The sequence below is a fragment of the Elephas maximus genome, chromosome 9 (genome assembly GCF_024166365.1).
Source record: "Elephas maximus indicus isolate mEleMax1 chromosome 9, mEleMax1 primary haplotype, whole genome shotgun sequence".
NCBI lineage: Eukaryota > Metazoa > Chordata > Mammalia > Proboscidea > Elephantidae > Elephas > Elephas maximus.
The window spans coordinates 88,983,700-89,006,375 of record NC_064827.1 but is presented as its reverse complement, the minus strand read 5'-3'; the positions used below and the strand labels follow the sequence as shown (position 1 = coordinate 89,006,375).

The 22,676-nt window shown below is 40.8% G+C and overlaps 1 protein-coding gene across 2 annotated transcripts in view; it reads left to right on the top strand.

Moving 5' to 3' along the window:
* Positions 1-22,676, top strand: part of LOC126083318 (aldehyde dehydrogenase 1A1) — a 169,003-nt gene that overhangs the window by 93,133 nt on the left and 53,194 nt on the right. For both annotated transcript variants that reach the window (XM_049896928.1, XM_049896927.1), the window contains exon 2: positions 22,534-22,613. In XM_049896928.1, coding sequence (XP_049752885.1) covers positions 22,548-22,613 — 66 coding nt within the window. In that variant the 5' untranslated portion in view covers positions 22,534-22,547. The remainder of the gene's footprint in view (positions 1-22,533; positions 22,614-22,676) is intronic.

Genomic DNA, 22,676 nt, shown 5'->3' with positions numbered 1-22,676 from the left:
TGTCAGCAGTGATGCATTGCTCCAAGTCCTGCAGAGCCAAAGACACATTTTTAGAGGTATCAGGGCTATACATGCAATAGTCTGTTTTTATCATGGCACAAGGCGGTCAGGATGTCAAGGGCCGTCCTACTCTGAAGGATGACCTTCGGTATTTGTTGAGTCTCCACATTCAGAAGGGTGATAGTCCACTGGTGTTTTTCAGTGCAGCTGTGGTGTGTCTGGCTAGCGCCCCTACCTGCCACTCCACATCTGTAGTGGCGGCCTGGGGTGAGAACAGGGACAAGGGGCAAAACCACCATGATGTGCACTGGTATCTGTGCTGGGCTGCTACAGTTTGCCAATTGCTGGGAACACCGGGGAACCAACAAAGAAGGGTGGTGTAAATATTAGGGGCTATATACAGCTGCCCCCAAGTGCAGAGCCCCACTCCTTTGTAGGGCAGTTACGGCCAACCATGAAAGCCACATGTCCAAAATCACCACTTGGGGCGATGGGTATGCCCCAGCCCATTGGCTTTGCTTTTGCTTCTCTAACCAGCTATTGGCAACAACTAGCAGGGTTCTAGCACACTGTTGTCAGGGGTCCAACTCATCACCCTGAGTGGGTGGGAGGTATTAGTCCTGTTCTGAAGCTCCCAGTAAAGGGGAACTTGGCCATTTATAAGGACTTGCAGTAGCGCATTATACACTGCACATGACTTTCTCCAACATGCTGTATCTCTCTTCTGCCCCTCTCCACAACTGGGACCAAAATCCCAGTGGCACTCTCTTGTTGTTTTGCCTTTGTCACAGGCCCTACCCGTACCCCTCTGGTAATAGGCTATGTCCAATTGGTACGGCTGACCTTGTATTAACACTCTTAAAGCCTGTATTTGTTTTATAGTGACCTTCACCAGCTGGAAGGCCTCCCCTTCTTTTGTCTCTCAGTCACACACTGTTCCTTTCTTGTGAGCTCTCTCTTCTTCTCACACCCTCACTTTCTAGAAGTCTCCTGAGTTTCACCTGTCTCTCACTCATTCTCTTCCTCTCTAGCCCCCTGTATCACTTTCTCATCCAATCTTTTTGTTTTCTCTCTTCTTCAGTCTCACATCTTTTTTCACTAACCTATATAGGGGCCATAGGGTTTGGGTTAAATGGGTTTTGAACAGGTGCTAGTACCCCAGGAGCCTGACAACTGCCTAATAGTTGCTTCACAGATTCTGGGGATGGGTAGGCTTGGACTTTATCTATTGCTGCTTCAGGCGTCACTTGCATCTTACCCGACCAGGTAATACCCAAGTACTTGACTGACAAACCAGGCCCCTGGGTTTTTCCCTTGTTCATTGCCCATCCCCGCGACTGGAGGTGCGTGACTACCTCACCACCTGCAGTCTGCAAAGAAGCAAACGAGTCAGAGGTCAGCATGACATCATCAATATAGTAGAATATGGCCACCTCAGCAGGGGGAGTCCACTGCTTGTGGTCAGTGGCAACCATGCCATGGCATATGGTGGGACTATGTGGGTAACCTTGTGGGAGCACGGTGAAAGTCCACTGCCTCACCTTCCAACTGAAGGCAAACTAGTCCTCGCTGTCTGATGTAGAGGGATGCTAAAGAAAGCATTAGACAAGTCGTAAGTGCCCAGTGCCTCCCCCATTTGCCTCATCATCTGTGAAGTGTTGGGTACAGCTGCAAACAATGGGGGAGTCACCTTATTCAATGCCTAGTAGTCTACCATCGTTCTCCAGGAGCCATCTGGCTTGAGCATTGGCCAGACAGGACTATTGAAGGGGCTCTTGGCTGGTCTCAGAATCCCCACTGGGTGTAGTTCCTGCACGGCCTCAGTCATTTCTTGGTGCCCGCCAGGGAGGCGGTACTGCTTAAGGGCCATGACCTGAGGTGGGGAGTGCAACTGCACAGGGAACCATTTAGCATTACCTTGTACTACAGTTTTTACAGCTCTGACTTGCAGGTAGAACTCACCGGAGGTCTGCAGCTCCAGCCCCAACAAGATATCTCTGCTCAGAATGTATTCCGGTATCAGGGCTATGTATACTTGGGGTTAGCCTTCCAATCTGCAGCACCAGTTTGATTTGGTGCACCCTGACAGCCCCACCCCTATACCCATCAAGAGCTGTTAGTGGCCCTTTACACTTATTTGGGTTACCATACATCAGGTTGCATTCTGCTCCAATGTCTACCAAAGCCAAAACATGTTGCTTGTTAGTGGAGATCCAGTGTATGATCATTTCAATGTGTGGCCTCCTGTCCCCTGTCACCCAGCGGAGGGTTTCCTGCACCTGTGGTGTACCTTGGCCACACCTCTAGTCGAGGGGTGAGGGAGACTCCCACCCCTCTGCAGAGGGAACCGTAGGCTTGGCCTCCTCTCGTGGGCTCTGATCAGTGCCTTTGTGGAACCCAGGTCTTTTGTCAGGAACGACTCTACACCAAAGAAATACATTTTATAAAATAGACAGTTTGATCAAACATATGGCACAAATAAGAAATGCCCTTGCAAGGAACTGCTGCATTGAGACCCCAGACTGCTTATCTGAGATGCATGGGTTCAGGCTGGGGTTGTCTTGTCCCCTCCTATCAGCCATTTAAACCTGTCCATTGAAGTGCTCCATTGCCCCTATGTCTTGGGGTGAAAAAGAGTGTGAAGAGTTCGTTCAAGATCCAGTGGAAGCCTCTGTATAGGATAAAAAGCCCCTATATGATTTACCTTCTGAGAACATCCTGGCCTGTTGGCTCAGGAATCTGTCCCTGCACAGGTTTTTAACCTTGGTCAGGGTCTCCTAGTTGGGTCAGCTTTCCTGTGCTGTCCAGCATTTTCTGATGACAGTGACAGTCCATGCATGTAGGCCCAGTCTGTGACAGTGTGTGAATCTCCATGGACGGTCCTCTCTTAAATCCAGGGGGTAGCTGATTGCACATCTCTTTACTGCAGAGCAGACAATGCTTCAGCCTCTGCAGTTAGCTGGTAAGACTGGTCTGCTCATTGACTGTTTTCCACTCTCAGCACAGGGGCTTTTCTGATGACTATCCACACGAGTAACAAAAGCTTATCCGGAGCAGAAGTGATTTTTTTTTTTGTTGCTGTTGTTCAGATGTTTCATTTCTGTAGGGGCTTGCTTTATCTGTCAGTCCGAGGGTTGTCAGTGGCCAGATTGAATGGCCAGGCTATTAGCTATAGCGCATGTCACAGTTTTCTTGTGCCCCTCTAAAAATGGCTCTAACTGCGGCAATTCCCATCAGGACATAGAGGCAAAAGTTTACAAAGGTTTGTGTTAATACATCAACATCATCAGTACACACAAGAAGGATTTGTAGGGGCCCCAAGGGACTTATCCATAGTCAGGCTGGGGCAAGTGTCTCAAAGATAGTGACCTCAGACCCAAGGTATACCTCACTGGACTTTAATTGTAACACAAGGCCTTTGCTCCTTGCCGGTGACAGAGAAATTAGGCTTAATCCTCAATTAAGAAATAAACATTCTTAATTATTTCTGAAAGAAGATCTGGGCAAAGTTGGCAGAGCCCTCACTCATTTGTGGAGCCACATCACCACACCAACCACAAGCATGGGTGCAGCCCAGTTGCCTGGTAACCTGGAGGTGGGCCCCCCTCTTTTAGTTTTCCCCTTACCATTGCAGCTGCTGCTAGGTTGCTGTTCAGTTATCTTGGCGGGGGCAGCTATCAGGGAATTCTGAGGTCTCTTCAAGGCCGCTCAACACAAACTATCTTGAAGAGCTTTTTACTCCTTTTTTTTTTTTTTTTTCTCTTTTCCCTGCTGTTTTAACTCCTGCTTTTTTTGCACTGGGTGTTACAGGGTGTTCTCAGCACCAGGGACCTGTTTATCTCCTCCCTAACTAGCTCCAGTCCCATGCTCTACCGATTGAGCTAGCCAGGCTTTGATGGCCAACCTGGGATTTCTCCCCCAGAAAAGCATACAGGCCAGACCTCCCCACATAGAGGTCGTTGGCCACCCTGGATTTCCCCTGAAGATGCCTCTTGCTTCCGCAAACGGGGCACTAATGTTTCAGTGGAGGAGGAATATGCTGCCCGCAAACCCTCCAGTTGCAGCTCTGCTTCCAGCTGCCTAATTAGGGCCCTAGCAGCTGGCTCCACATTGGACGCCCCTCTCAATGCTGTCAATAGAAGCCACCCCACACAAGCCGCCTCAGCACGCAATCTGGCTTTTGCTTTGGGGCCTCCCATGAATATCGCCTTGCCCACACAGTGGCCACGCAACTCCCACGACCAAAACATGAACATCCTTCTTTTCTTTCTCAACATGCATAGACTCTAGTAACTGCATCAATCCTGGTGGCGTTTTGGGGGCATCCCCATACTCACACACAGGTCCTCAGGCATCAACAGCCGGGGCTAGTGGTCCCAGGGAATGAGTCCCTGGCCACTCTGGGATTTCTCCCAGTGGAGCCCACTTTTCCCCACCTATCTGGGAAGGCCTCCTGTGCTCCCTGGAATCCTGCCGACTATGCCACTTGTCTGGGGACAGCCTCAGCAAGGAAAGGCCGTCACTGTGCATCCTGACAGATAATCCAAAGAACTGACACATAGCCCTTTCAAGATTCATGAGCTTATTCATGAAAACTTACTGACTTGGGCAAGCAGCTGCTCTCCAGTGGCAGCCAGCTGGAGTATTTTCTGCAACCACCTAGCAAGGGACCCAAGCTTATATACCATTCCAGCTGGGACCAAGGCTCATTGTTTTTCTCTCACGTCCTTGGGCAGTCAGTGTTCCCGGGGACTTCACATCCAGGCCCAGATGTTTTCCTTCCCGTTGCTAAGCCATTTCTTGGCCTTGGCCACTGGCCCAGTCATGCCACTCCCGGCCTTGTACCTTAGCCTTAGTCCATCCCGAATTCATCCCCAGCATGCTTCAGGAGAGAGCAAGGCTGATTATAATAGGAGGGGATGCATGTAGCTGAATAGCATTACCCTACATAGCTAAGTGGCCAACTGACTGGAAAAAAAAAAATCCGTATTTGTGCCCATTCCAAAGAAAGGTGATCCAACAGAAGGCAGAAATTATCAAACAATATCACATACAAATAAAATTTTGCTGAACATCATTAAAAAGTGATTGTAGAATTACATCAACAGGGAACTGCCAGAAATTCAAGCAGGATTCAGAAGAGGACATGAAATGAGGGATAACATTGCTGATGTCAGATGGATCTTGGCTGAAAGCAGAGAATAACAGAAAGATGTTTACCACTGTTTTGTTGACTAAGCAAAGGCATTTGACTGTGTATATCTTAATAAATTACGGATAACACTTCAAAGAATGGGAATTCCAGGACACTTAATTGTGCTCATGAGGAACCTGTACATAGACCAAGAGGCAGTTGTTTGAACAGAACAAAGGGATACTGTGTGGTTTAAAGTCAGAAAAGATGGGTGTCAGGATTGCATCCTTTCACCATACTTATTTTATCTGCATGTTGAGCAAATAATCTGAGAAACTGGACTATATGAAGAAGAACATAGCATAAGGGCTGAGAGAAGTCTCATTAACAACCTGTGATATACAGATGACACAACCTTGCTTGCTGAAAATGAAGAGGACTTGAAGCCCTTACCAATGAAGATCAAAAACTAAAGACGTCAGTATGAATTACATCTCATCATAAAGAAAACAAAAATCGTCACGGCTGGACCAATAAGCAACATCATGATAAACGGAGAAAAGATTGAAGTTGTCGAGGATTTCATTTTACTTGGGTCCACAATTAACATGCATGGAAGCATCAGTGAAGATATCAAATGACGTATTGCATTGGACAAATCTGCTGCAATAGATCTCTTTAAAGTGTTAAAGAGTAAAGATGTCACTTTGAGGACTAAGGCACATTTGACCCAACCCATGATATTTTCAATTGCTTCATATGCATTTGAAAGCTGTACAATGGATAAGGAACAGAAGAGTTAATGCCTTTGAATTATGGTGTTGGTGAAGAATATTGAATATACTATGGCCTTCCAGAAGAATGAGCAAATCCATTGGGGAAGAAGTACAACCAGAATGCTCCTTAGAAGCAGGGATGGAGAGACTTCATCTCATGGACTTTGGATATGCTATCAGGAGGCATCTATCCCTGCAAAAGAACATCATGCTTGATAAAGTAGAGGGTCATTGAAAAAGAAGACCCTCAATGAGGTGGATTGACACAGTGGCTGCAACAATGGGCTCAAGCGTAACAATGATTGTGAGAATGGCAGGGGGCTGGGCAGTGATTTGTTCTGTTGTATATCAGTCGCTATGAGTCAGAACCAACTCAATAGAACCTAACAACACAGCAACATGGTTCAGAGTATGGCCCCTGGAACCAGATCAATTAGCTTTGTACCCTGGCACTGCCACTGTTGGTTTGTGGCCTTGAACAAGTTTCCCAAAAGGATTAGTTGGTGTGCATTGAGTGTCTACTTTGTGTCAGGCAGGTACTAGGTAACTTGTCCAATGTCACATAATTGGTTAGTGATAGAGACAGGACTTGACCTCAGGCAGCTTAACTCCAAAGTCTGAACTCTTCAAGACTATAATATTCTGCCATGATTGTTTTAGTTTGCTCATCTTCAAAACGTGAATAATAATACCACCACCTTCTCATGGCAAGAAGGGTAATGTACAAGAAGGGTGTTAATATATTATTTACATAATATAAATGTGTTATTTTTCCCCTGACATTAAATGTTCTTTTTTTTCAGTCACCCTTGGCATTTTTTTTTTTAAGAAAGTTATTATTTTTTATAAAAATATCCCTGTAGTAATATAAGATAGAAGATGATACTGGTGAAGAGTTACCTTCTTGGCTCAAGTAGACACATGAGACTATGTGGGCAGCTCCTCTCTGGAGAGATGAGAAGGCAGAGGGGGACAGGAGCTGGTTGAATGGACACAGGGAATACAGGGTGGAGAGAGGGAGTGTGCTCTCTCATTAGGGGGAGAGCAGCTAAGAATACATAGAAAGGGGTATACACATTTTCTTATGAGAGGCTGATTTGATCTATAAACTTTCACTTAAAGCACAATAAAAAGAAAAAAAAAATCCCTGTAGTTAGTTATAACAACAAAAACATTTTTTTGTAAGCCCAGTTTACGTGTATCAATATTCCTACAAGGCAAAAACTCTATGCTAATTTACTTTTTGAACCTTCTAATGCCCTTGGGCCAGAGCTGTCATTATTACCCAATCACAATGATGCTTTGAATCACGTGGTTTGTCCGCACATGCTACAAGCACTTGCTGTTGTTTTCCTTGCTGCTGGTGTTTTTATAGTTGCTGATTTTGTCAAATTTTCTGGTGTTTTAGCTACAATATTGTGGTAATTAGTATTTGTGAACCTGTATCAGTAACTTTTTGAGAATGAAATAGTAATTAAAGAAAACAAAGAAGTGATATATGGGAATTACTGTTTATAAGTAACTTGAGTACCAAAAACATTACTAAGGATTCTGTATGGTCTGGTACAGGGGTGGCAGGTGACACCATGAGTTGCTTCACTGGGTGGCACCTACCTTAGTGATGCTACTACCTGTTGTTTTGACTTAACGGTGATTTTTAGGAGCCCAGTTTCTTCAAGGCTCCAGGTTTAAAAGGACATCTAAGGGCAAACTGCCTAGCTGGGTAACCCCAACTCTGTGGACCCCAGAAATGTGGATGCCAGGAGAATTTGAACAGTTTCTCAGTCACAATCAGAAACAGAAAATTCAAGAGAAAGATTAAGTTTTGGGAAATTATGATGAATTCATTTAGTTATCTAAAAATGCGAACTAAGGTACGAGGTAGGTAACTTAATTGAATGAAAGTATTGGAAACCCTGGTGGTGTATTGGTTAAGTGCTACAGCTGGTAACCAAGGCGTTGGCAGTTCAAATCCACCAGGCGCTCCTCGGAAACTCTATGGGGCAGTTCTACTCTGTCCTATAGGGTCACTATGAGTTGGAATCACTCGATGGCACTGGGTTTGGTTTTGGTTTAGGCTAGAATAAATAATAGAGATAGGTGGAGTCTATTTACAAAAGGACACCATATTTGCCAAAGTAGAGAGTCAGAAAAAATCGGAGAAACCCTCGGTGAGATGGACTCAAACATACCAATTATCATGAAGATGGTGTAAACCAAAAAATCCAAACCCGTTGCCACCGAGTCGATTCCGACTCATAGAGACCCTGTAGGACAGTGTAGAACTGCCCCATAGGGGTTCCAAGGAATGCCTGGTGGATTTGAACTGCCAACCTTTTGGTGAGTAGCCAAACTCTAAACCACTGTGCCACCAGGGTTTCTGAAGATGGCGTAGGACCCGGCAATGTTTAATTCTGTTATACACAGAAGCTCGCCGTGGGCTGGAGCCTACTCCACAGCAACTAACCACAACAGTGTAAGTAGCTCAGTGATTGTTAAACTTGAAAGTGCGTCGGAATTACCTGGAGGGCTTGTTAAAGCACAACATGCTGGGCCCATCTTAGAGTTTCTGACTTGGTCAGTCTGAACTGGAGCCTGAGAATTTGCGTTTCTAAAAGGTTTCCAGGTGATGTAGATTTGCTAATCAACTATTTAGAGAACTTCTGCCGCTCGGCTCCAGGTGATTGCACCTTGAGGAAATGGATTCCAGAGCTGCTTCAGCGGTTCTGAGAGCTGACTACTCATTAGAATTACCTGAGGCACTTTTAAAGTTTATTGTTGTTGCTGTTAGATGCCTTTAAGTCCTTTCCAACTTATAGCAGCCCTATGTACAACCGAGGAAACTCTGGTGGTGTAGTGGTTAAGTGCTACAGTTGCTAACCATAAGGGTCGGCAGTTCAAATCCACCAGGCGTTCCTTGGAAACTCTATGGGGCAGTTCTGCTCTGTCCTATAGGGTCGCTATGAGTCATAATCAACTCGATGGCACTGGGTTTGGTTTTGGTTTTTGGTTATGTACAACAGAAGGAAACACTGCCCAGTCCTTCATCATCCTCACAATCACAGCTATGTTTGAGCCCATTGTTGCAGCCACTACCCCAAACCAACTCATTGAAGATCTTCCTCTTTTTAGCTGACCTTCTAATTTACCAAGCATGATGTCCTTCTCCAGGGGCTGGTCCTTCCTGATAACAGGTCCAAAGCACACGAGAAGTTTCACCATCCTTGCTTCTAAGGAACATTCTGGCTGTACTTCTTACAAGACAGATTTGTACTTTCTCCTGGCAGTCCATGATATATTCAATATTCTTTGCCAACACCATAATTCAAAGGTGTTAATTAAAAAAAATTCTTCTTCAGCCTTCCTTAGTCATTATCCAGCTTTCTCATGCATATGAGGCCATTGAAAATACCATGGCTTGGGTAAGGCACACACCTTAGTCCTCAAAGTGATGTATTTCTTTTTAACACTTTGAAGAGATATTTTGTAGCAGATTTGCCCTATGCAATATGTCATTTGATTTTTTTCTCCCTTAATAATATATTTAATTTTCCAAGTCTTTAAACTTGTATAAAAGAAGTCATACATATTTTTCTCTGACTTGCTTTTTTCACTCATCATTCTGTTTCTGAGATTCATTCATATTGATATGTATAGCTGTACTGCATTTAAAAAAAAATTATTGCATTTTAGGTGAAAGTTTACAGTGCAAATTAGTTTTTCATTCAAAAATTTATGCACAAATTGTGTTGTGACATTGATTGTAATCCCCACAATGTTTCAGCACTCTCCCCCTTTCCACTCTGGGTTCCCCGTGTCCATTCCTTCAATTTTCCTGTCCCTTTCTGCCTTCTCATCTTTGATGTGGGCAGGTGTTGCCCATTTGTTCTTGTATACTCAGTTGAACTGTGAAGCATGTTCCTCAGGTGTATTATTGTTGGTTTTGTAGGCCTGTTTAATCTTTGGCTGAAAGGTAGACTTCAGGAGTGACTTCAGTTCTGAGTTAGCAAGATGTCCAGGGCCATAGTCTCAGGGATTCCTCCAGTATATGTCAGACCAGTAAAGCTAGTTTTTTTTTTTTTTTTTGTGAATTTGAATTTTGTTCTACTTTTTTCTATCGCTTTGTCTGGGACCCTCTATTGTGATCCCTGTCAGAGTGCTCAGTGGTGGTAGCCAGGCACTATCTAGTTCTGGGCTCAGGCTGGTGGGGATTGTGGTTCATATGGTCCATTAATCCTTTGGACTAATATTTTCCTTGTGTCTTTGGTTTTATTCATTCTCCGTTGCTCCAAACATGATGAGACCAAATCTTGTATCTTAGGTGACCTCTCAAAAGCTTTTAAGACTGTAAACACTACTCAACAAAGTAGAATGTAGAACATTTTCTTTCTGAACTATGTTATGCCAGTTGACCTAGATGTCCTCCAAGACCATTGTCCCCAGCCCTCAGCTCTGGTAACTCAGTCCCTCTAGGTATTTGAATGTGGCGAGGGCGCTTCTATGACTTTGCTTTGATCAAGTTGTACTGCCTTCCCCTATATTGTGTGTTGTCTTTCCCTTCACCTGAGTTAATTTGTCTACTATTTAATTAGTGAGTTCCCCTCCCCACCCCTCCTTTCCCTCGTAACCATCAAAGATTGTTCCTTCTGTGTGTGTAAACCTTTTCTTGGATTTTTATAATTGTGGTCTCATACAGTATTAGTCCTTTCGTGAATGACTGATTTCACTCAGCATAGTGCTCTCCAGTTTCATCCATGTTGTGAGACGTTTCTTGAATTCATCATTTCCTCTAGGATCTCAAATTTATTGGAGTACAATTTTTATTCTGTTATGATCCTTTTTATTTCAGTTGGGTCTGTCGTAATGTCCCCCAACTCATTTCTTAATTGGGTTATTTGATTCCTCTCCTGTTTTTCTTTTGTCAGTTTGGCCAATGGCTTGTCAATTTTGTCGGTCTTTTCAAAGAACCAGCTTTTGGTCTTGTTCATCCTTTCTATTGTTTTTCTGTACTCTTTTTCATTTGTTTCTGCTCTAATATTTCCTTTCTTCTGGTGGCCATGGACTTATTTTGCTCTTCTCTTTCTATTTGTTCGAGTTGTAGGGCTAACATTTTGATTTTGGCCTGTTCTTCTTTTTTGATGTGTATTTATTGCTATAAATTGTCCTCTGAGCACTGCCTTTTATGTGTCCCAAAGATTTGGTATGATGTATTTTTATTCTTGTTTGATTCTAGGAATTTTTTTATTCCCTCTTTGATTTGTTCTATTTGTTTATAAGCCATGTGTTATTCAGTTTCCATGTGTTTGATTTTTTTTTCCTTGTTCTTCCTATTATTGATTTCTATTTTTATGGCATTGTGATCACAGAGAATGTTTTGTATTATTTTGATGTTTGGATTTTATTGAGTTTTCTTTATGGTCTAAACTGTGACCTATCCTGGAGACTGTTCCATGTATGCCAGAAAAGAATGTACACTTTGCTGCTGTTGGGTGGAGTGTTCTGTATATGTCTATGAGTTGGCATTGGTTGGTTTTGTCCTTTAGATTCTCTGTAGCTTTGTTGAGTTTCTTTCTAGATGACCTGTCCTTTACTGAGAATGGTATGTTGAAGTTTCCTACTATTATTGTGGAACTGTCTATTTCTCTTTTCAGTGCTGTTAGAGTTTGTTTTATGTATTTTGGAGCCCTGTCCTTGAGTATGTAGATATTTATTAAGGTATGTCTTCTTGGTGAGTTGTCTTTTAATAATTATATAATGTCCTTCCTTGTCTTTTATGGTATATTTTGCCTTAAAGTCTGTTTATCTGAGATTATTATTGCCTTTTGCCATTTTTGGTTACTGTTTGCTTGATATATTTTTCACATCCTTTCATTTTTAATATACTTATTTCTTTGTGTCTAAGGTGTGTCTCTTACAGACTGTATATTGATAGGTCATAGTTTTTTACCCATTCTTCCACTCTCTATCTTTTTACAGGCACGTTTAAACCATTTACATTCAGTGTGATTATTAATAGATACAAGTTTATTGGTATGATATTATTGTGCTTTTTTTTTTTGTGATGCTGCTGAAGTTTTCTTTGTTCCTCTTACTTTCCTGTGTGAGTTCCTTTTGTTTGTGGGTTTTCTTTTCTTTTCTTTCATTATTATAGATTTTGTGTTTACAGAGATTTTAAGTTTTTCTTCTTTTTTATTCTGATGAGTAGGTTTGTTAACTTTCTTTGTGGTTACATTGAAATTTACCCTTATCTTCCTCAGTTTGAACCAGCCTTCCTTTACTTGATACCGCCTTGACTTCCTCTCCATTTGAAAGTTTTATACCTACACCATTTATTCTCCCCTTCTATTGTTTTAATGTTGTCATCATTTACAGGTTGATGTCTCTGGTTTATTATTGTCTTTGCTTTATTATTGAAAGCTCTTTACCTAGGTTGGTATCTAGCTGACACTGTTTTGTGCCCCAGACTCCAGTTGTTGTCTGATGTTGTTGGTTTTCTAATTGAAGGATTTCCTTTAATATTTCTTGTAAACATTGCTTTGTTTTTGTGAATTTCCTTCATTTCTTTATATCTGCTAATGTCCTAAGTTCACCATGATATTTGAGCAAGAGTTTTGCAGGATATTTTATTCTTGGTCTGGAGTTTTATTCTTTCAGAGTTTTATATATGTCATCTCATTGCCTTCTTGCCTACATGGCTTCTGCTGAATAATCAGAGCTTAGTATTATTGTTCCCCCTTTGTAAGTGACTTCATTTTTCTCGAGCTACTTTCGACAGTCTTTGTCTTTGGTTTTAGCGAGTGTGGTTATAATATGCCTTGGTGACTTTCTTTTGTAATCTATCCTATATAAGGTTCATTGAGCTTCTTGGATGGTCAATTTTTTGTCATTTATGATATTTAGGAAATTTTCTGCCAGCAAATCTTCAACAGTCTTCTCTGTGTTTTCCATTTTCTCCTCCTGTTCTAGAACTCCAATCATGCACAAATCTTTGCTCTTGATTGTGTCGTGCATAATTCTTAGGTTTTCTTCTCATTTGATTTCTTGACTGCTGCTTCCACAGGCATTGATTGTAGATCCAAGTAAAATGAAATCCTTGACAGCTTCAATCTTTTCTTCATTTATCATGATGTTGCTTATTGGCCCAGTTGTGAGTATTTTTGTTTTCTCTGTGTTGAGGTGTAATCCATACTGAAGTCTGTAGACATTGATCTTCATCAGTGAGTGCTTCAAGTCCTCTTTGCATTTAGCAAACAAGATTGTGTCATCTGCAGGTCGTTAATGAGTCTTCCTCCAATCCTGATGCCACATTCTTCTTCATATAGTCCAGCTTCTCAGATTCTTTGCTCAGCATACAGATAGAATAAGTATGGTGAAAGGATGCAACCCTGACGCACACCTTTGAAAGCAAACTGTCCTCAAAACACTCCTATTGAATCAGAATCTCTGTTTTCTTTTTAATTTCTCCAGGTGATTCCAATGGCTTAAATGCACCTGTAAAAAGGCAGAGAGTGGCAGAATGGGTAAAAAAGCATGACCCATCAATATATTGTCTGCATACCTTAGACATAAATAGTTAAATATATTAGACAGGCTGGCTAAAAACCACAGTTTGGGTCATCTGATATTTAAGAGGTTAAAGTATGGATTTTTGTGTAAATTTTTCTTATTTGTATAACATTGCAGGGTTCATATTATATATATATATATATATATATATATATATATATATATATATATATATATATATATATATATGTAGGCTCTCAAGTTTGCCAATCAGGGTAGATGACTAGGTGTGACATTTACCTTAGGTACACAATTGTTGTTGTGTTAGTTGCTATTGATTTGATTCCAACTCATAGCAACCCGTATGTGCAGAGAACTAACTGTTCCATAGGATTTTCAAAGCTGTGACCCTTTTGGAAGTAGATCGCCAGGTCTATCTTCCAAGGTGGCTCTGTCAAGCTTTGAGCTGTCAAACTTTTGGCTAGTAGTCAAGAGCTTAACCTTTTGTACCACCAAGGGACTCCTAGGTACACAATAGGCAGCTGAAATGTAAGACCAGAGCCTGGAAGATAAATTTAGGTTGTGGTCATAGGTCTGGATATGTATGTGTAACTTTAAAATGTGGGAACAAATTCAAGCAAGCAAATCCAAACCAATTGTTTGATGTTGTCCAATTAAAATGATTAGTCAAAAAAAAAAAAACAAACTAATAGCTTTTACAACCTTCATTATTACCGCATTTTATATTTGAAGTATAATATGTATTTATGCATACTCATAGTATATTCAAGATGTAAAGCACCTGAAGAGTTTTTCATTCGAAGGTACAAACAGAAAGCTTCCCTTATTTGAACATGGATGTTCTGATATCATCATAATTTTGAATGATACCCACAATGAGCACGGTCAGTTACAGAACACACTTTCTGGCATCCCTGAACTTGGGCTTTCATTGATTAGTGTACTGATTTCCTATTGTTACTGTGACAAACAACACAAACTTGGTGGTTTAAAACAACACACATTTATTGCATTACAGTTCTGGAGGTTGGAGGTCCAAAATTAATTTCACTGGCCAAAATTCAGAGGTGGGTAGGCCATGCTCTCTCCTACAGGAGAATTCTTTTCTTTTCAGTTTCCAGCTTTTAGAGCTGTATTCCCTGTTCCTTGGCTCTTAGCCCCTTCTTCCATCTTCAAAGTCAGTAACATAGCATCTTGCTTCAGTGGTCACTTTACCTTCATCTTCTGAAGTCAAACCTCCTTCCTTCTGCCTTCCTAAGGACACTTATGATTGCATTAGAAGCCACTCAGATAATCCAGGATAATCTCCTCATCTCAAAATTCCTTAATTTAAGCATATCTGCAAAGACTTTGCCATCTAAGCTAATATTCACAGGCTCCAGGGATATTTTTGGTGGCCATTATGCGCTGTGGTTAAGAGCTACGGCTGCTAACAAAAAGGTCAGCAGTTCTAATTCACCAGCCACTCTGTCCTACGGGATTCCTATGAGTTGGAATCTACTCAACAACAGTGGGTTTGGTTTTTTATTATATCTATCATGATTAAATATAAGATAACCGAGGGAATCAAAACATTTTTGATCATGCACAAATTCAGGATGCCAGCAATGAAGCTGAAGTAGGAATTTGGGTATTTAGTTTTCCAAATGCTGAGGCCAAGTTCAAAGTCAAATTGAAGATTTTGGTCAAACACTAAGGAAGAAATTCATCCCCTATACACAGCACATAGATTATAACCCTTTTTATTAATTAAAAATGTATCAAAAATTTTTACTAGATCCTTAAGTATTTTTCTTCAATTATTATCGAATCTTAATAAATCTTCAATTTATTATTTGCTATTGTTTAACTGGGATTTATCTAACTGTTCACTATTTTTCTGTTTTATAAATGATATTGCATTCAAAATAGTGGTTCATAACTTAAACGTATTTGATTGTTTCCTTAAAATAAATTCCTTGAAGTGGCATAACCGGGACAAGGATCTGAATATTTTTATTGTTTTGATACAATTTGCCAAGTGTTCCCGCTAATTCTGTAAAAAAACAGGTTCAGTTCTCTGCACCTTTACACGTACTATTATTGGGATGAAAAAAAGTGCCACTCTGCTAATAAAAACTCTAACATGTTGATGCTTATTTTGCATTTATTATTTTATGTTTATTGGGGGATAATCAATTAACCATCTGGGTATATAGGGGGTGGGGTGTACTACCACCTGAGAAATTTTCTTTACCGACAACCATAGTTTCACTAATTTGACAGACTGACTTGCGCCTCTAAATTTCCTTTGTAAAAACAGTCCAACTGTATGATTTTGCTTATGTCAAGTTCAAAAGCAGGAAAAAGAATCTATGACATTAGAAATTAGGATACTGTTAATGGCGGGAGGAAAAAGGGGGTGGTGATTGGCGGGGTACACAAAAGGGGCTGTAGGGTGCTGATATTGTTCTATTTCTTGACCCTAAAGGTGGTTATTTTGTTTTGTTCATTTTATGACTATTTATTGAGATGTATACTTATGATTTTTTGCAGTTTTCTATACATGGTATACTACACTTTATTTTTTTTTAAATAAATTTAAAAAAAGCACACACAGAAGTTAGTACACTTATATCAATGAATGCTCAGTTTAGGGCACAATCTGCTTATTGGCAGTCAAATCTCTTTGCTCTGAAACCTGATTACTCACTGGAACCTATTATTTTAGTGAAATAATTAAATTAAATGTTATTTAAACTGTCGAGTTATTATGGAGGAAAGGAGAGAGCTATTCCTATGAAAACTAAACTGAAGGCTTCAGAAACAATAACATCAAGTTGCTAGGCACATTGCTATCTAATATGTCCACGAGACAATTTTAAAAAAATAGGAAAGTATAAAAATCTCAAAGTAGTCTACATTCATGTTGCCTCATAGATGTCTTCTTCAGTGTCTTTAATTTCTCCTCTTGAAGGAAACAAACTGGAAATCATACACAACTCAGTGTGAGTGCTAATTTTACAAGATTATTACAAACTCCAGGCAGCAGACCCAGTTCCAAGAAATGGCCTCGGCCCACAGGTTTAGCAAAAACATATTCAGACTAAAACAATTATCTTAAACATACTTTAGCCTTCAAGAGGCAGTTGTTCAAACAGAACAAGGGTGTCTCAGTCATCTAGTGCTGCTATAACAGAAATACCACAAGTGGATGGCTTTAACAAAGAGAAATTTATTTTCTCCCAGTCTGGTAAGTTAGAAGTTCAAATTCAGGGCGTCAGCTCCAGGGGAAGGCTTTCTTCCTCTGTGCGCTCTAGAGGAAGGTCCTTGTCCTCAATCTTCCCCTGGTCGAGTTGCTTCTCAGGTGCAGGGACCCTGGATCCAAAGGACATGCTCTGCTCCTGGTGCTGCTTTCTTGGGGTATGAGGTCCCTAACTTTCTGCCTGGTTCCCTTTCCTTTTATCTCTTGAGAGATAAAAGATGGTACAAGCCACACCCTTTACATTGGATCAGAGATGTGACCTGGTAAGGATGTTACAATCCCACCCAAATCCTCTTTAAAATAAAATTACAATCACAAAGTGGAGGACAACCACAGAATACTGGGAATCATGGCCTAACTAAGTTGATACACACATTTTTGGTGGGACATAGTTTAATCCATGACAAAGGGGATACTGAGTGGCTTAAAATCAGGAAATGTGTGCATCAAGGTTGTAACCTTTCACCACACTTACTCAATCTGTATGTGAAGCATATAATCCAAGAAGCTGGACTATATAAAGAAGAACGGGACATCAAGATTGGTGGAAGGCTCATTAACAACCTGAAATATGCAGATGACACAAACTTACTTGCCAAAAGCGAAGAGGACTTGAAGCACTTACTGATGACAATCAAACACTACAGCCTTCAGTATGGATTATACCTTAAGGTAAAGAAAGAAAAAATCCTCACAACTGGACCAGTAAACATCATGACAAATAGCGAAAATATTGAAATTGTCAAGGATTTCATTTTACTTGGATCCACAATCAACACCCACGGAAGCAGTTGTCAATAAACCAAATGACATATTGCATTGAGCAAATCTGCTACAAAAGACCTCTTTAAAATGTTAGAAAGCAAAGGTGTCACGTGCCTGACCCAAGCGGTGGTTTTTTCAATCACCTCACATGCATGCAAAAGCTGGACCATGAATAAAGAAGACTGAAGAAGAATTCATGCCTTGGAATTATGGTGTTTGGCAAAGAATATTGAATATGCCATGGACTGCCAGAAGAACAAATAAATCTGTCATGGAAGAAGTACAGCCAGAACGCTCCTTAGAAGCAAGGATGACAAGACTTTGTCTCACGAACTTTGGATATGTTATCAGGAGGGATCAGTCCCTGGAGAAGGACATCATGCTTGATAAAGTAGAAGGTCAGCAAAAAGAGGAAGACCCTCAACAAAATGGACTGACACAGTGGCTGCAACAATGTGATCAAACATAGCAAAGATTATGAGGATGTCACAGGACTGGGTAGTATGTTGTCCTGTTGTACATGGGGTTGCTATGAGTTGGAACTGACTTGATGGCATCTAACAACAACAACATGCTTTAGTCTACTTTTCCTTTTAGTGACTTTACTAATCAGTTAGTGTCCTAACTGATTGTATCAGATAAGAGGTGCATCTGACACATTTTAGCATCACAAAACCAAAAACCCAAACCCACCACATAGAGTTGATTCCAACTCATACCTATCCTATACGACAGAGTAGAGCTGCCCCCATAGGGTTTCTGGGGCTGTAAATCAAAGGGTTGGCAGTTCAAATCCACCAGGCACTCCTTGGGAACTCTATGGGGGCAGTTCTACTCTGTCCTATAGGGTCACTATGAGTCAGAATCGACTCGACGGCACTGGTTTTTGCTGGGTTAAATCCTTACAGTAGAAGACTGCCACATCTTTCTGCTGTGAAATGGCTGATGGGTTCAAACTGCTGACTTCTTTAGTTAGCAACCAAGCGCTTTAACCACTGCTCCTCCAAGGCTCTTTTAGTATCACAAAACAAGGAGGAAAACAATGATAGAATATATGAAGAGCAGGAGAAATGAGAGGTGAGGAAATTTTGCTAATTGGAGAAGTACGGCAGATGAACAGTAGGTAGCCCACAAATAGCCATGTTCACATACTCGGTGTCCTCAAATTCGGCCTTCCACCTCCATCTTCAGCACTGACTTGGCAGCCAAGCACGGATTCTCTCATCACATACGAGATTCACTTTATCCAAAGTATTAAAACCCAAACAGAGAGAAGAGCGACATAGTATCTTCTAAAGTTGTAGTGATCAAATTCAAAGGGATATATCCATTGTTGGGTTAAAGAATAGACAGACTAATCCAACCATGTTTAATCCAAAATAGGAGGGTATGAGGAAAGATAGAGGAGATATGACTGAGAAGGACAGAAATTCAACTTCAATAACTTATCCAGGACTTCAAAATCAGAAAAGGTTAAATTTTTTTCTTCTTTTTATATCACTATACAAGTAGTTGTCTTAGCAAATTTGAATTATTACCACTTTACCAGCTGCCACCAATTCATGGTGACCGCATGTGTGTCAGAATGGAACTGTGCTCCTCAGGGTTTTCAATGGCTGATTTTTCAGAAGTAGATTGTCAGGCTTTTTGTCCAAGGTGTCTCTGGGTGGATTTGAACTTTCAACATTTCAAATATCAGTCGAGTGTGTTAACCATTTGTACCAACAATTTATACCTCACCTATTATCCCAAGTTCAGGTTCCAGCCCCTCCACTGCTGCGTAACTCTGGGGTACAATAAAAATATGCAACTCTGGATCATATCTTGAAGTATATAGATCTCCTTGCCCCTGTGCTCCAAAAAAGTTTTTTTTTTCCCCCCCTCTCTATAAAGGAAGGGAAGCAATCAGATAAAGACTTTAATCCATGCAACTGTTCTCAGGAATATATTCCATGAGTAAAGTTCTAGGGACAGGGTGATGCTTACCTCAAAAATTAAATCTCAGGAGGTAATAAAATCACTGTGGTTTTGGGGCAGAAAGGCATGCCCTTCAAATAAGGTTAAGGTTAGGAAATTGCTGGTCCTGTCGTCAAAATGCCTTACCTGTAAAAAATGCTTGGTAAATATTTGTTGAAATGAAATGGGGAGGGGTGGTAACTTGCCTCCAAGGCTGCTCCTTTTGCCTACATTCAGTAATGCCTGGTATAAATAAAAGGACTTGTCCTCACATAATTACCCAGTAAAATGTGATCAAGGATGAGCACAGAGAGTGAAACGACATGCCAATTGTATTATGAAGCCTTGAGCTGTTACTGCCTGGGCATCAAAAAACTACTGCTTAAATGCAGAAACAACTGTGAAGCTGGGAGGAGAAGAAAGCAGCAAAACATAGCTGTCTGGGCAGGGCTGGAGCACCACTCTGTGAGTTATGTAACAGGTGTTGTGTAATTGTGCATTTAATTCAACATTATGCTGAGCAAAAGGACAAATATTATATGAGCTCACTTATATAAAAAGACAAAAAAAAAAAGGACAAACGTACAGACATCAAAGTTTATTAGTGGTTACCAGGGGCAGGAGGTAGGGGAAAAGGGGGAGTGATGAAAAAAATCACACTGATTAAGGGTAGGGTTGCACAACTGATTATTGTAATTGCTGTCAATAAGTTGTACTCTTGTAAAAAGTTGAATTGGCAAAAGCTGTGTGATATATTTACAACAATGACACACACAAAAAAGTATAACTGCTGATGCTGCTTATGTACAACCAAACACTTCATAGGATTTGAGTTTGGAAGTTTAGGGTCATTATTTCCTGGGATATCCCAATTAACTGGCCTAATAATGTGTTTAGTGCTTCTCTTCTACCTCCCAGTTTTTCGCATAGTGCCTGGGGTCTTAAAACCTTCCAAGCAGCCATCCAAGACGCAACAATTTGTCTCTATTCACCTGGAGCAACAGAAGAAGAAGGAGAGTCAGGAATAGGAGGAGGATATGAAATGTGTAGCTAATGCCTCCATGAACAACTGCCTCCTTCACCATGAGAGCAGAGCTGGATGGTACCTGGCTACCATGACCATTTTGACCAAAGATCTCATAGAAAAATCCTGATCAAAAGGGGAAAAGTGCAAAACAGAATTTCAAATCCTCATGGACTCTAGACTTTCTGGAGACATGGAGGGTGGATGAACCCCTGAAACTATTGCCCTGAGATAATCTTTAAACCTTAAACCAAAAATATACCCTGAAGCCAAAACACATTTTTGAGAGAGAAAACAACTAGATTTTCAGAGAGTAAGAGAAAAGAAATGAAAAGAAAGAAATAGAGAAAGGAAGGAAAGAAAGAAACTGAAGTAGAAATAACGCAGAAGTTTCTAGCAGGCCTTCATGCATGAGACACAGGAGAATCAAAACCTGGGGATGGCATTGCCTTAGGATCTGGGGGGGGGTTGGCAAACTACAGGCCATGGGACAAATCTGGCTTGCTACCTGTTTTTGCAAATAAATACTTATCAGAACAAGCCTATACCCATTCATTAACCTATTGTCTATAATTCCGTTCATGCTACTGCTGCAGAGTCCAGTAGTTGCAACAGAGACCATTCGGCCTCAAAACCCCAAAATATTTATTATTTATCCATTTACAGAAAACATTTGCCAACCCCTGCCTCAAAATGAATAAAAGATTAAACTTAAGTACTCGTGAGGGTGACTATTCACTTAGAGACCCAAAGCAGCCAATTCTTGATCCTACTGGGGAATTCTATCATGGAGATGAGGGTAGGGAGAATAAACAGGAATAAGAACCAGAGTTTTGGAGTCAGAATGGCCTGAGGTCAAATTCTGGTCTTGCACTGACTAGTTCTGTGATTATGAACAACTTCTTTACCCTCCTCACATCTGTAAACTGGGGGTCCCAGGTGGAGGATGGACAGAAAAGTCAGGCCCCTGCACCTGAGTTGGAGTAACTATTCAATAAATCTTAGTTCCCCTATTTATATCCAGGTGGAGCTGGCAATTTTCGCTGGGGCGGGCTGGGGGGATGCTATTCTTAATAAACAGAGTTAAGAGTATCCAAAGTTTTTTTTTTGCTGTTGTTTTGTTTTGTTTTTAATCTTGTCCCCATTGTAACTTTTACCAGAGCTTCAATCAGTAAAACATTGTACTTAAAATGGTAGTAATGTAGTTTAAAAGAAAAAAAAAAAATTAATGTTCCCAGCTTGAAACATCGAAGAATTTGAATCGTTTGGGAATTCTGTTTAAATGCGTTCTTTGTGCAATTGCCTATATCAATAGCAATAAATACAGACAAATTCCATAAAGAGAAGGTGAGTTTTAACAGATGGTATCACCTTTTTATTTTATCACCTTATTGGTAATTGTGGTAGTTTTGTATGACAGAGCACCTCCGAGTACCCTGGAACTCCTACTGACTGTTCTGCTATAAAATAAGATATAAAATAAAAATAATTCAGAGCTTCTGAAATCACAGTAGGTCTGCTTATCTAGCACTGAAATACGCTTCATTGATTTGATTTTTTTTTTTTTTTAAGCTGACTTGGGGTAGGGTCTAGAAAGAGGGCCTTTCTTCCCCAGGCAACACCCTGGCCAAGGTCCTGTCTTCATCAGCTTCTTCTGAGAACAAGTGCCCTTTTAAAGTCTTTTTTAATCCTTCTAGTCTCTGATTCCAAGTCTGTCAGAGAATGGAAAGTTACATAGTAGCATGAAAAGACAAAATGAAATAAAATAACAATAATAATAACTGGCCTTAGAGGCCAGTGCAGCTGTGCAGCATACCCTTATGGCAGGATTTAGCTTTGTAAATTAATTCGTCTGCAAATAGTGCAGTGTCTCCAGGTGCAGCGTCGGTGCTACAGCGCTGGTTTCTTAAGGATTTAAGTTTAAAGTCAAAGGCTTCCTGCCCTAGGTGTTACAAATAAGCAGTGTCCTTTGCTTTTAGCTCTTAAGTTTGTTCATCCAATCATATCCCAGTATGCAAATTAACCATAGCCCGTTGAGATAAAAAGGAACAAATAAAGCCAAACGCTCCATCAGAACAAATCTCTGAGCCTGTCACCTGTATTCCAGGAACCGGACCAGAAATGTCGTCCTCAGACGTGCCCGACTTACCTGTCCCACTCACCAATTTGAAGATTCGGTACACTAAGGTTAGTACACTTTATATTTGCTGCTTTGCCTCGGGTTTATGAAAACTACGTTTATTTAAAGCA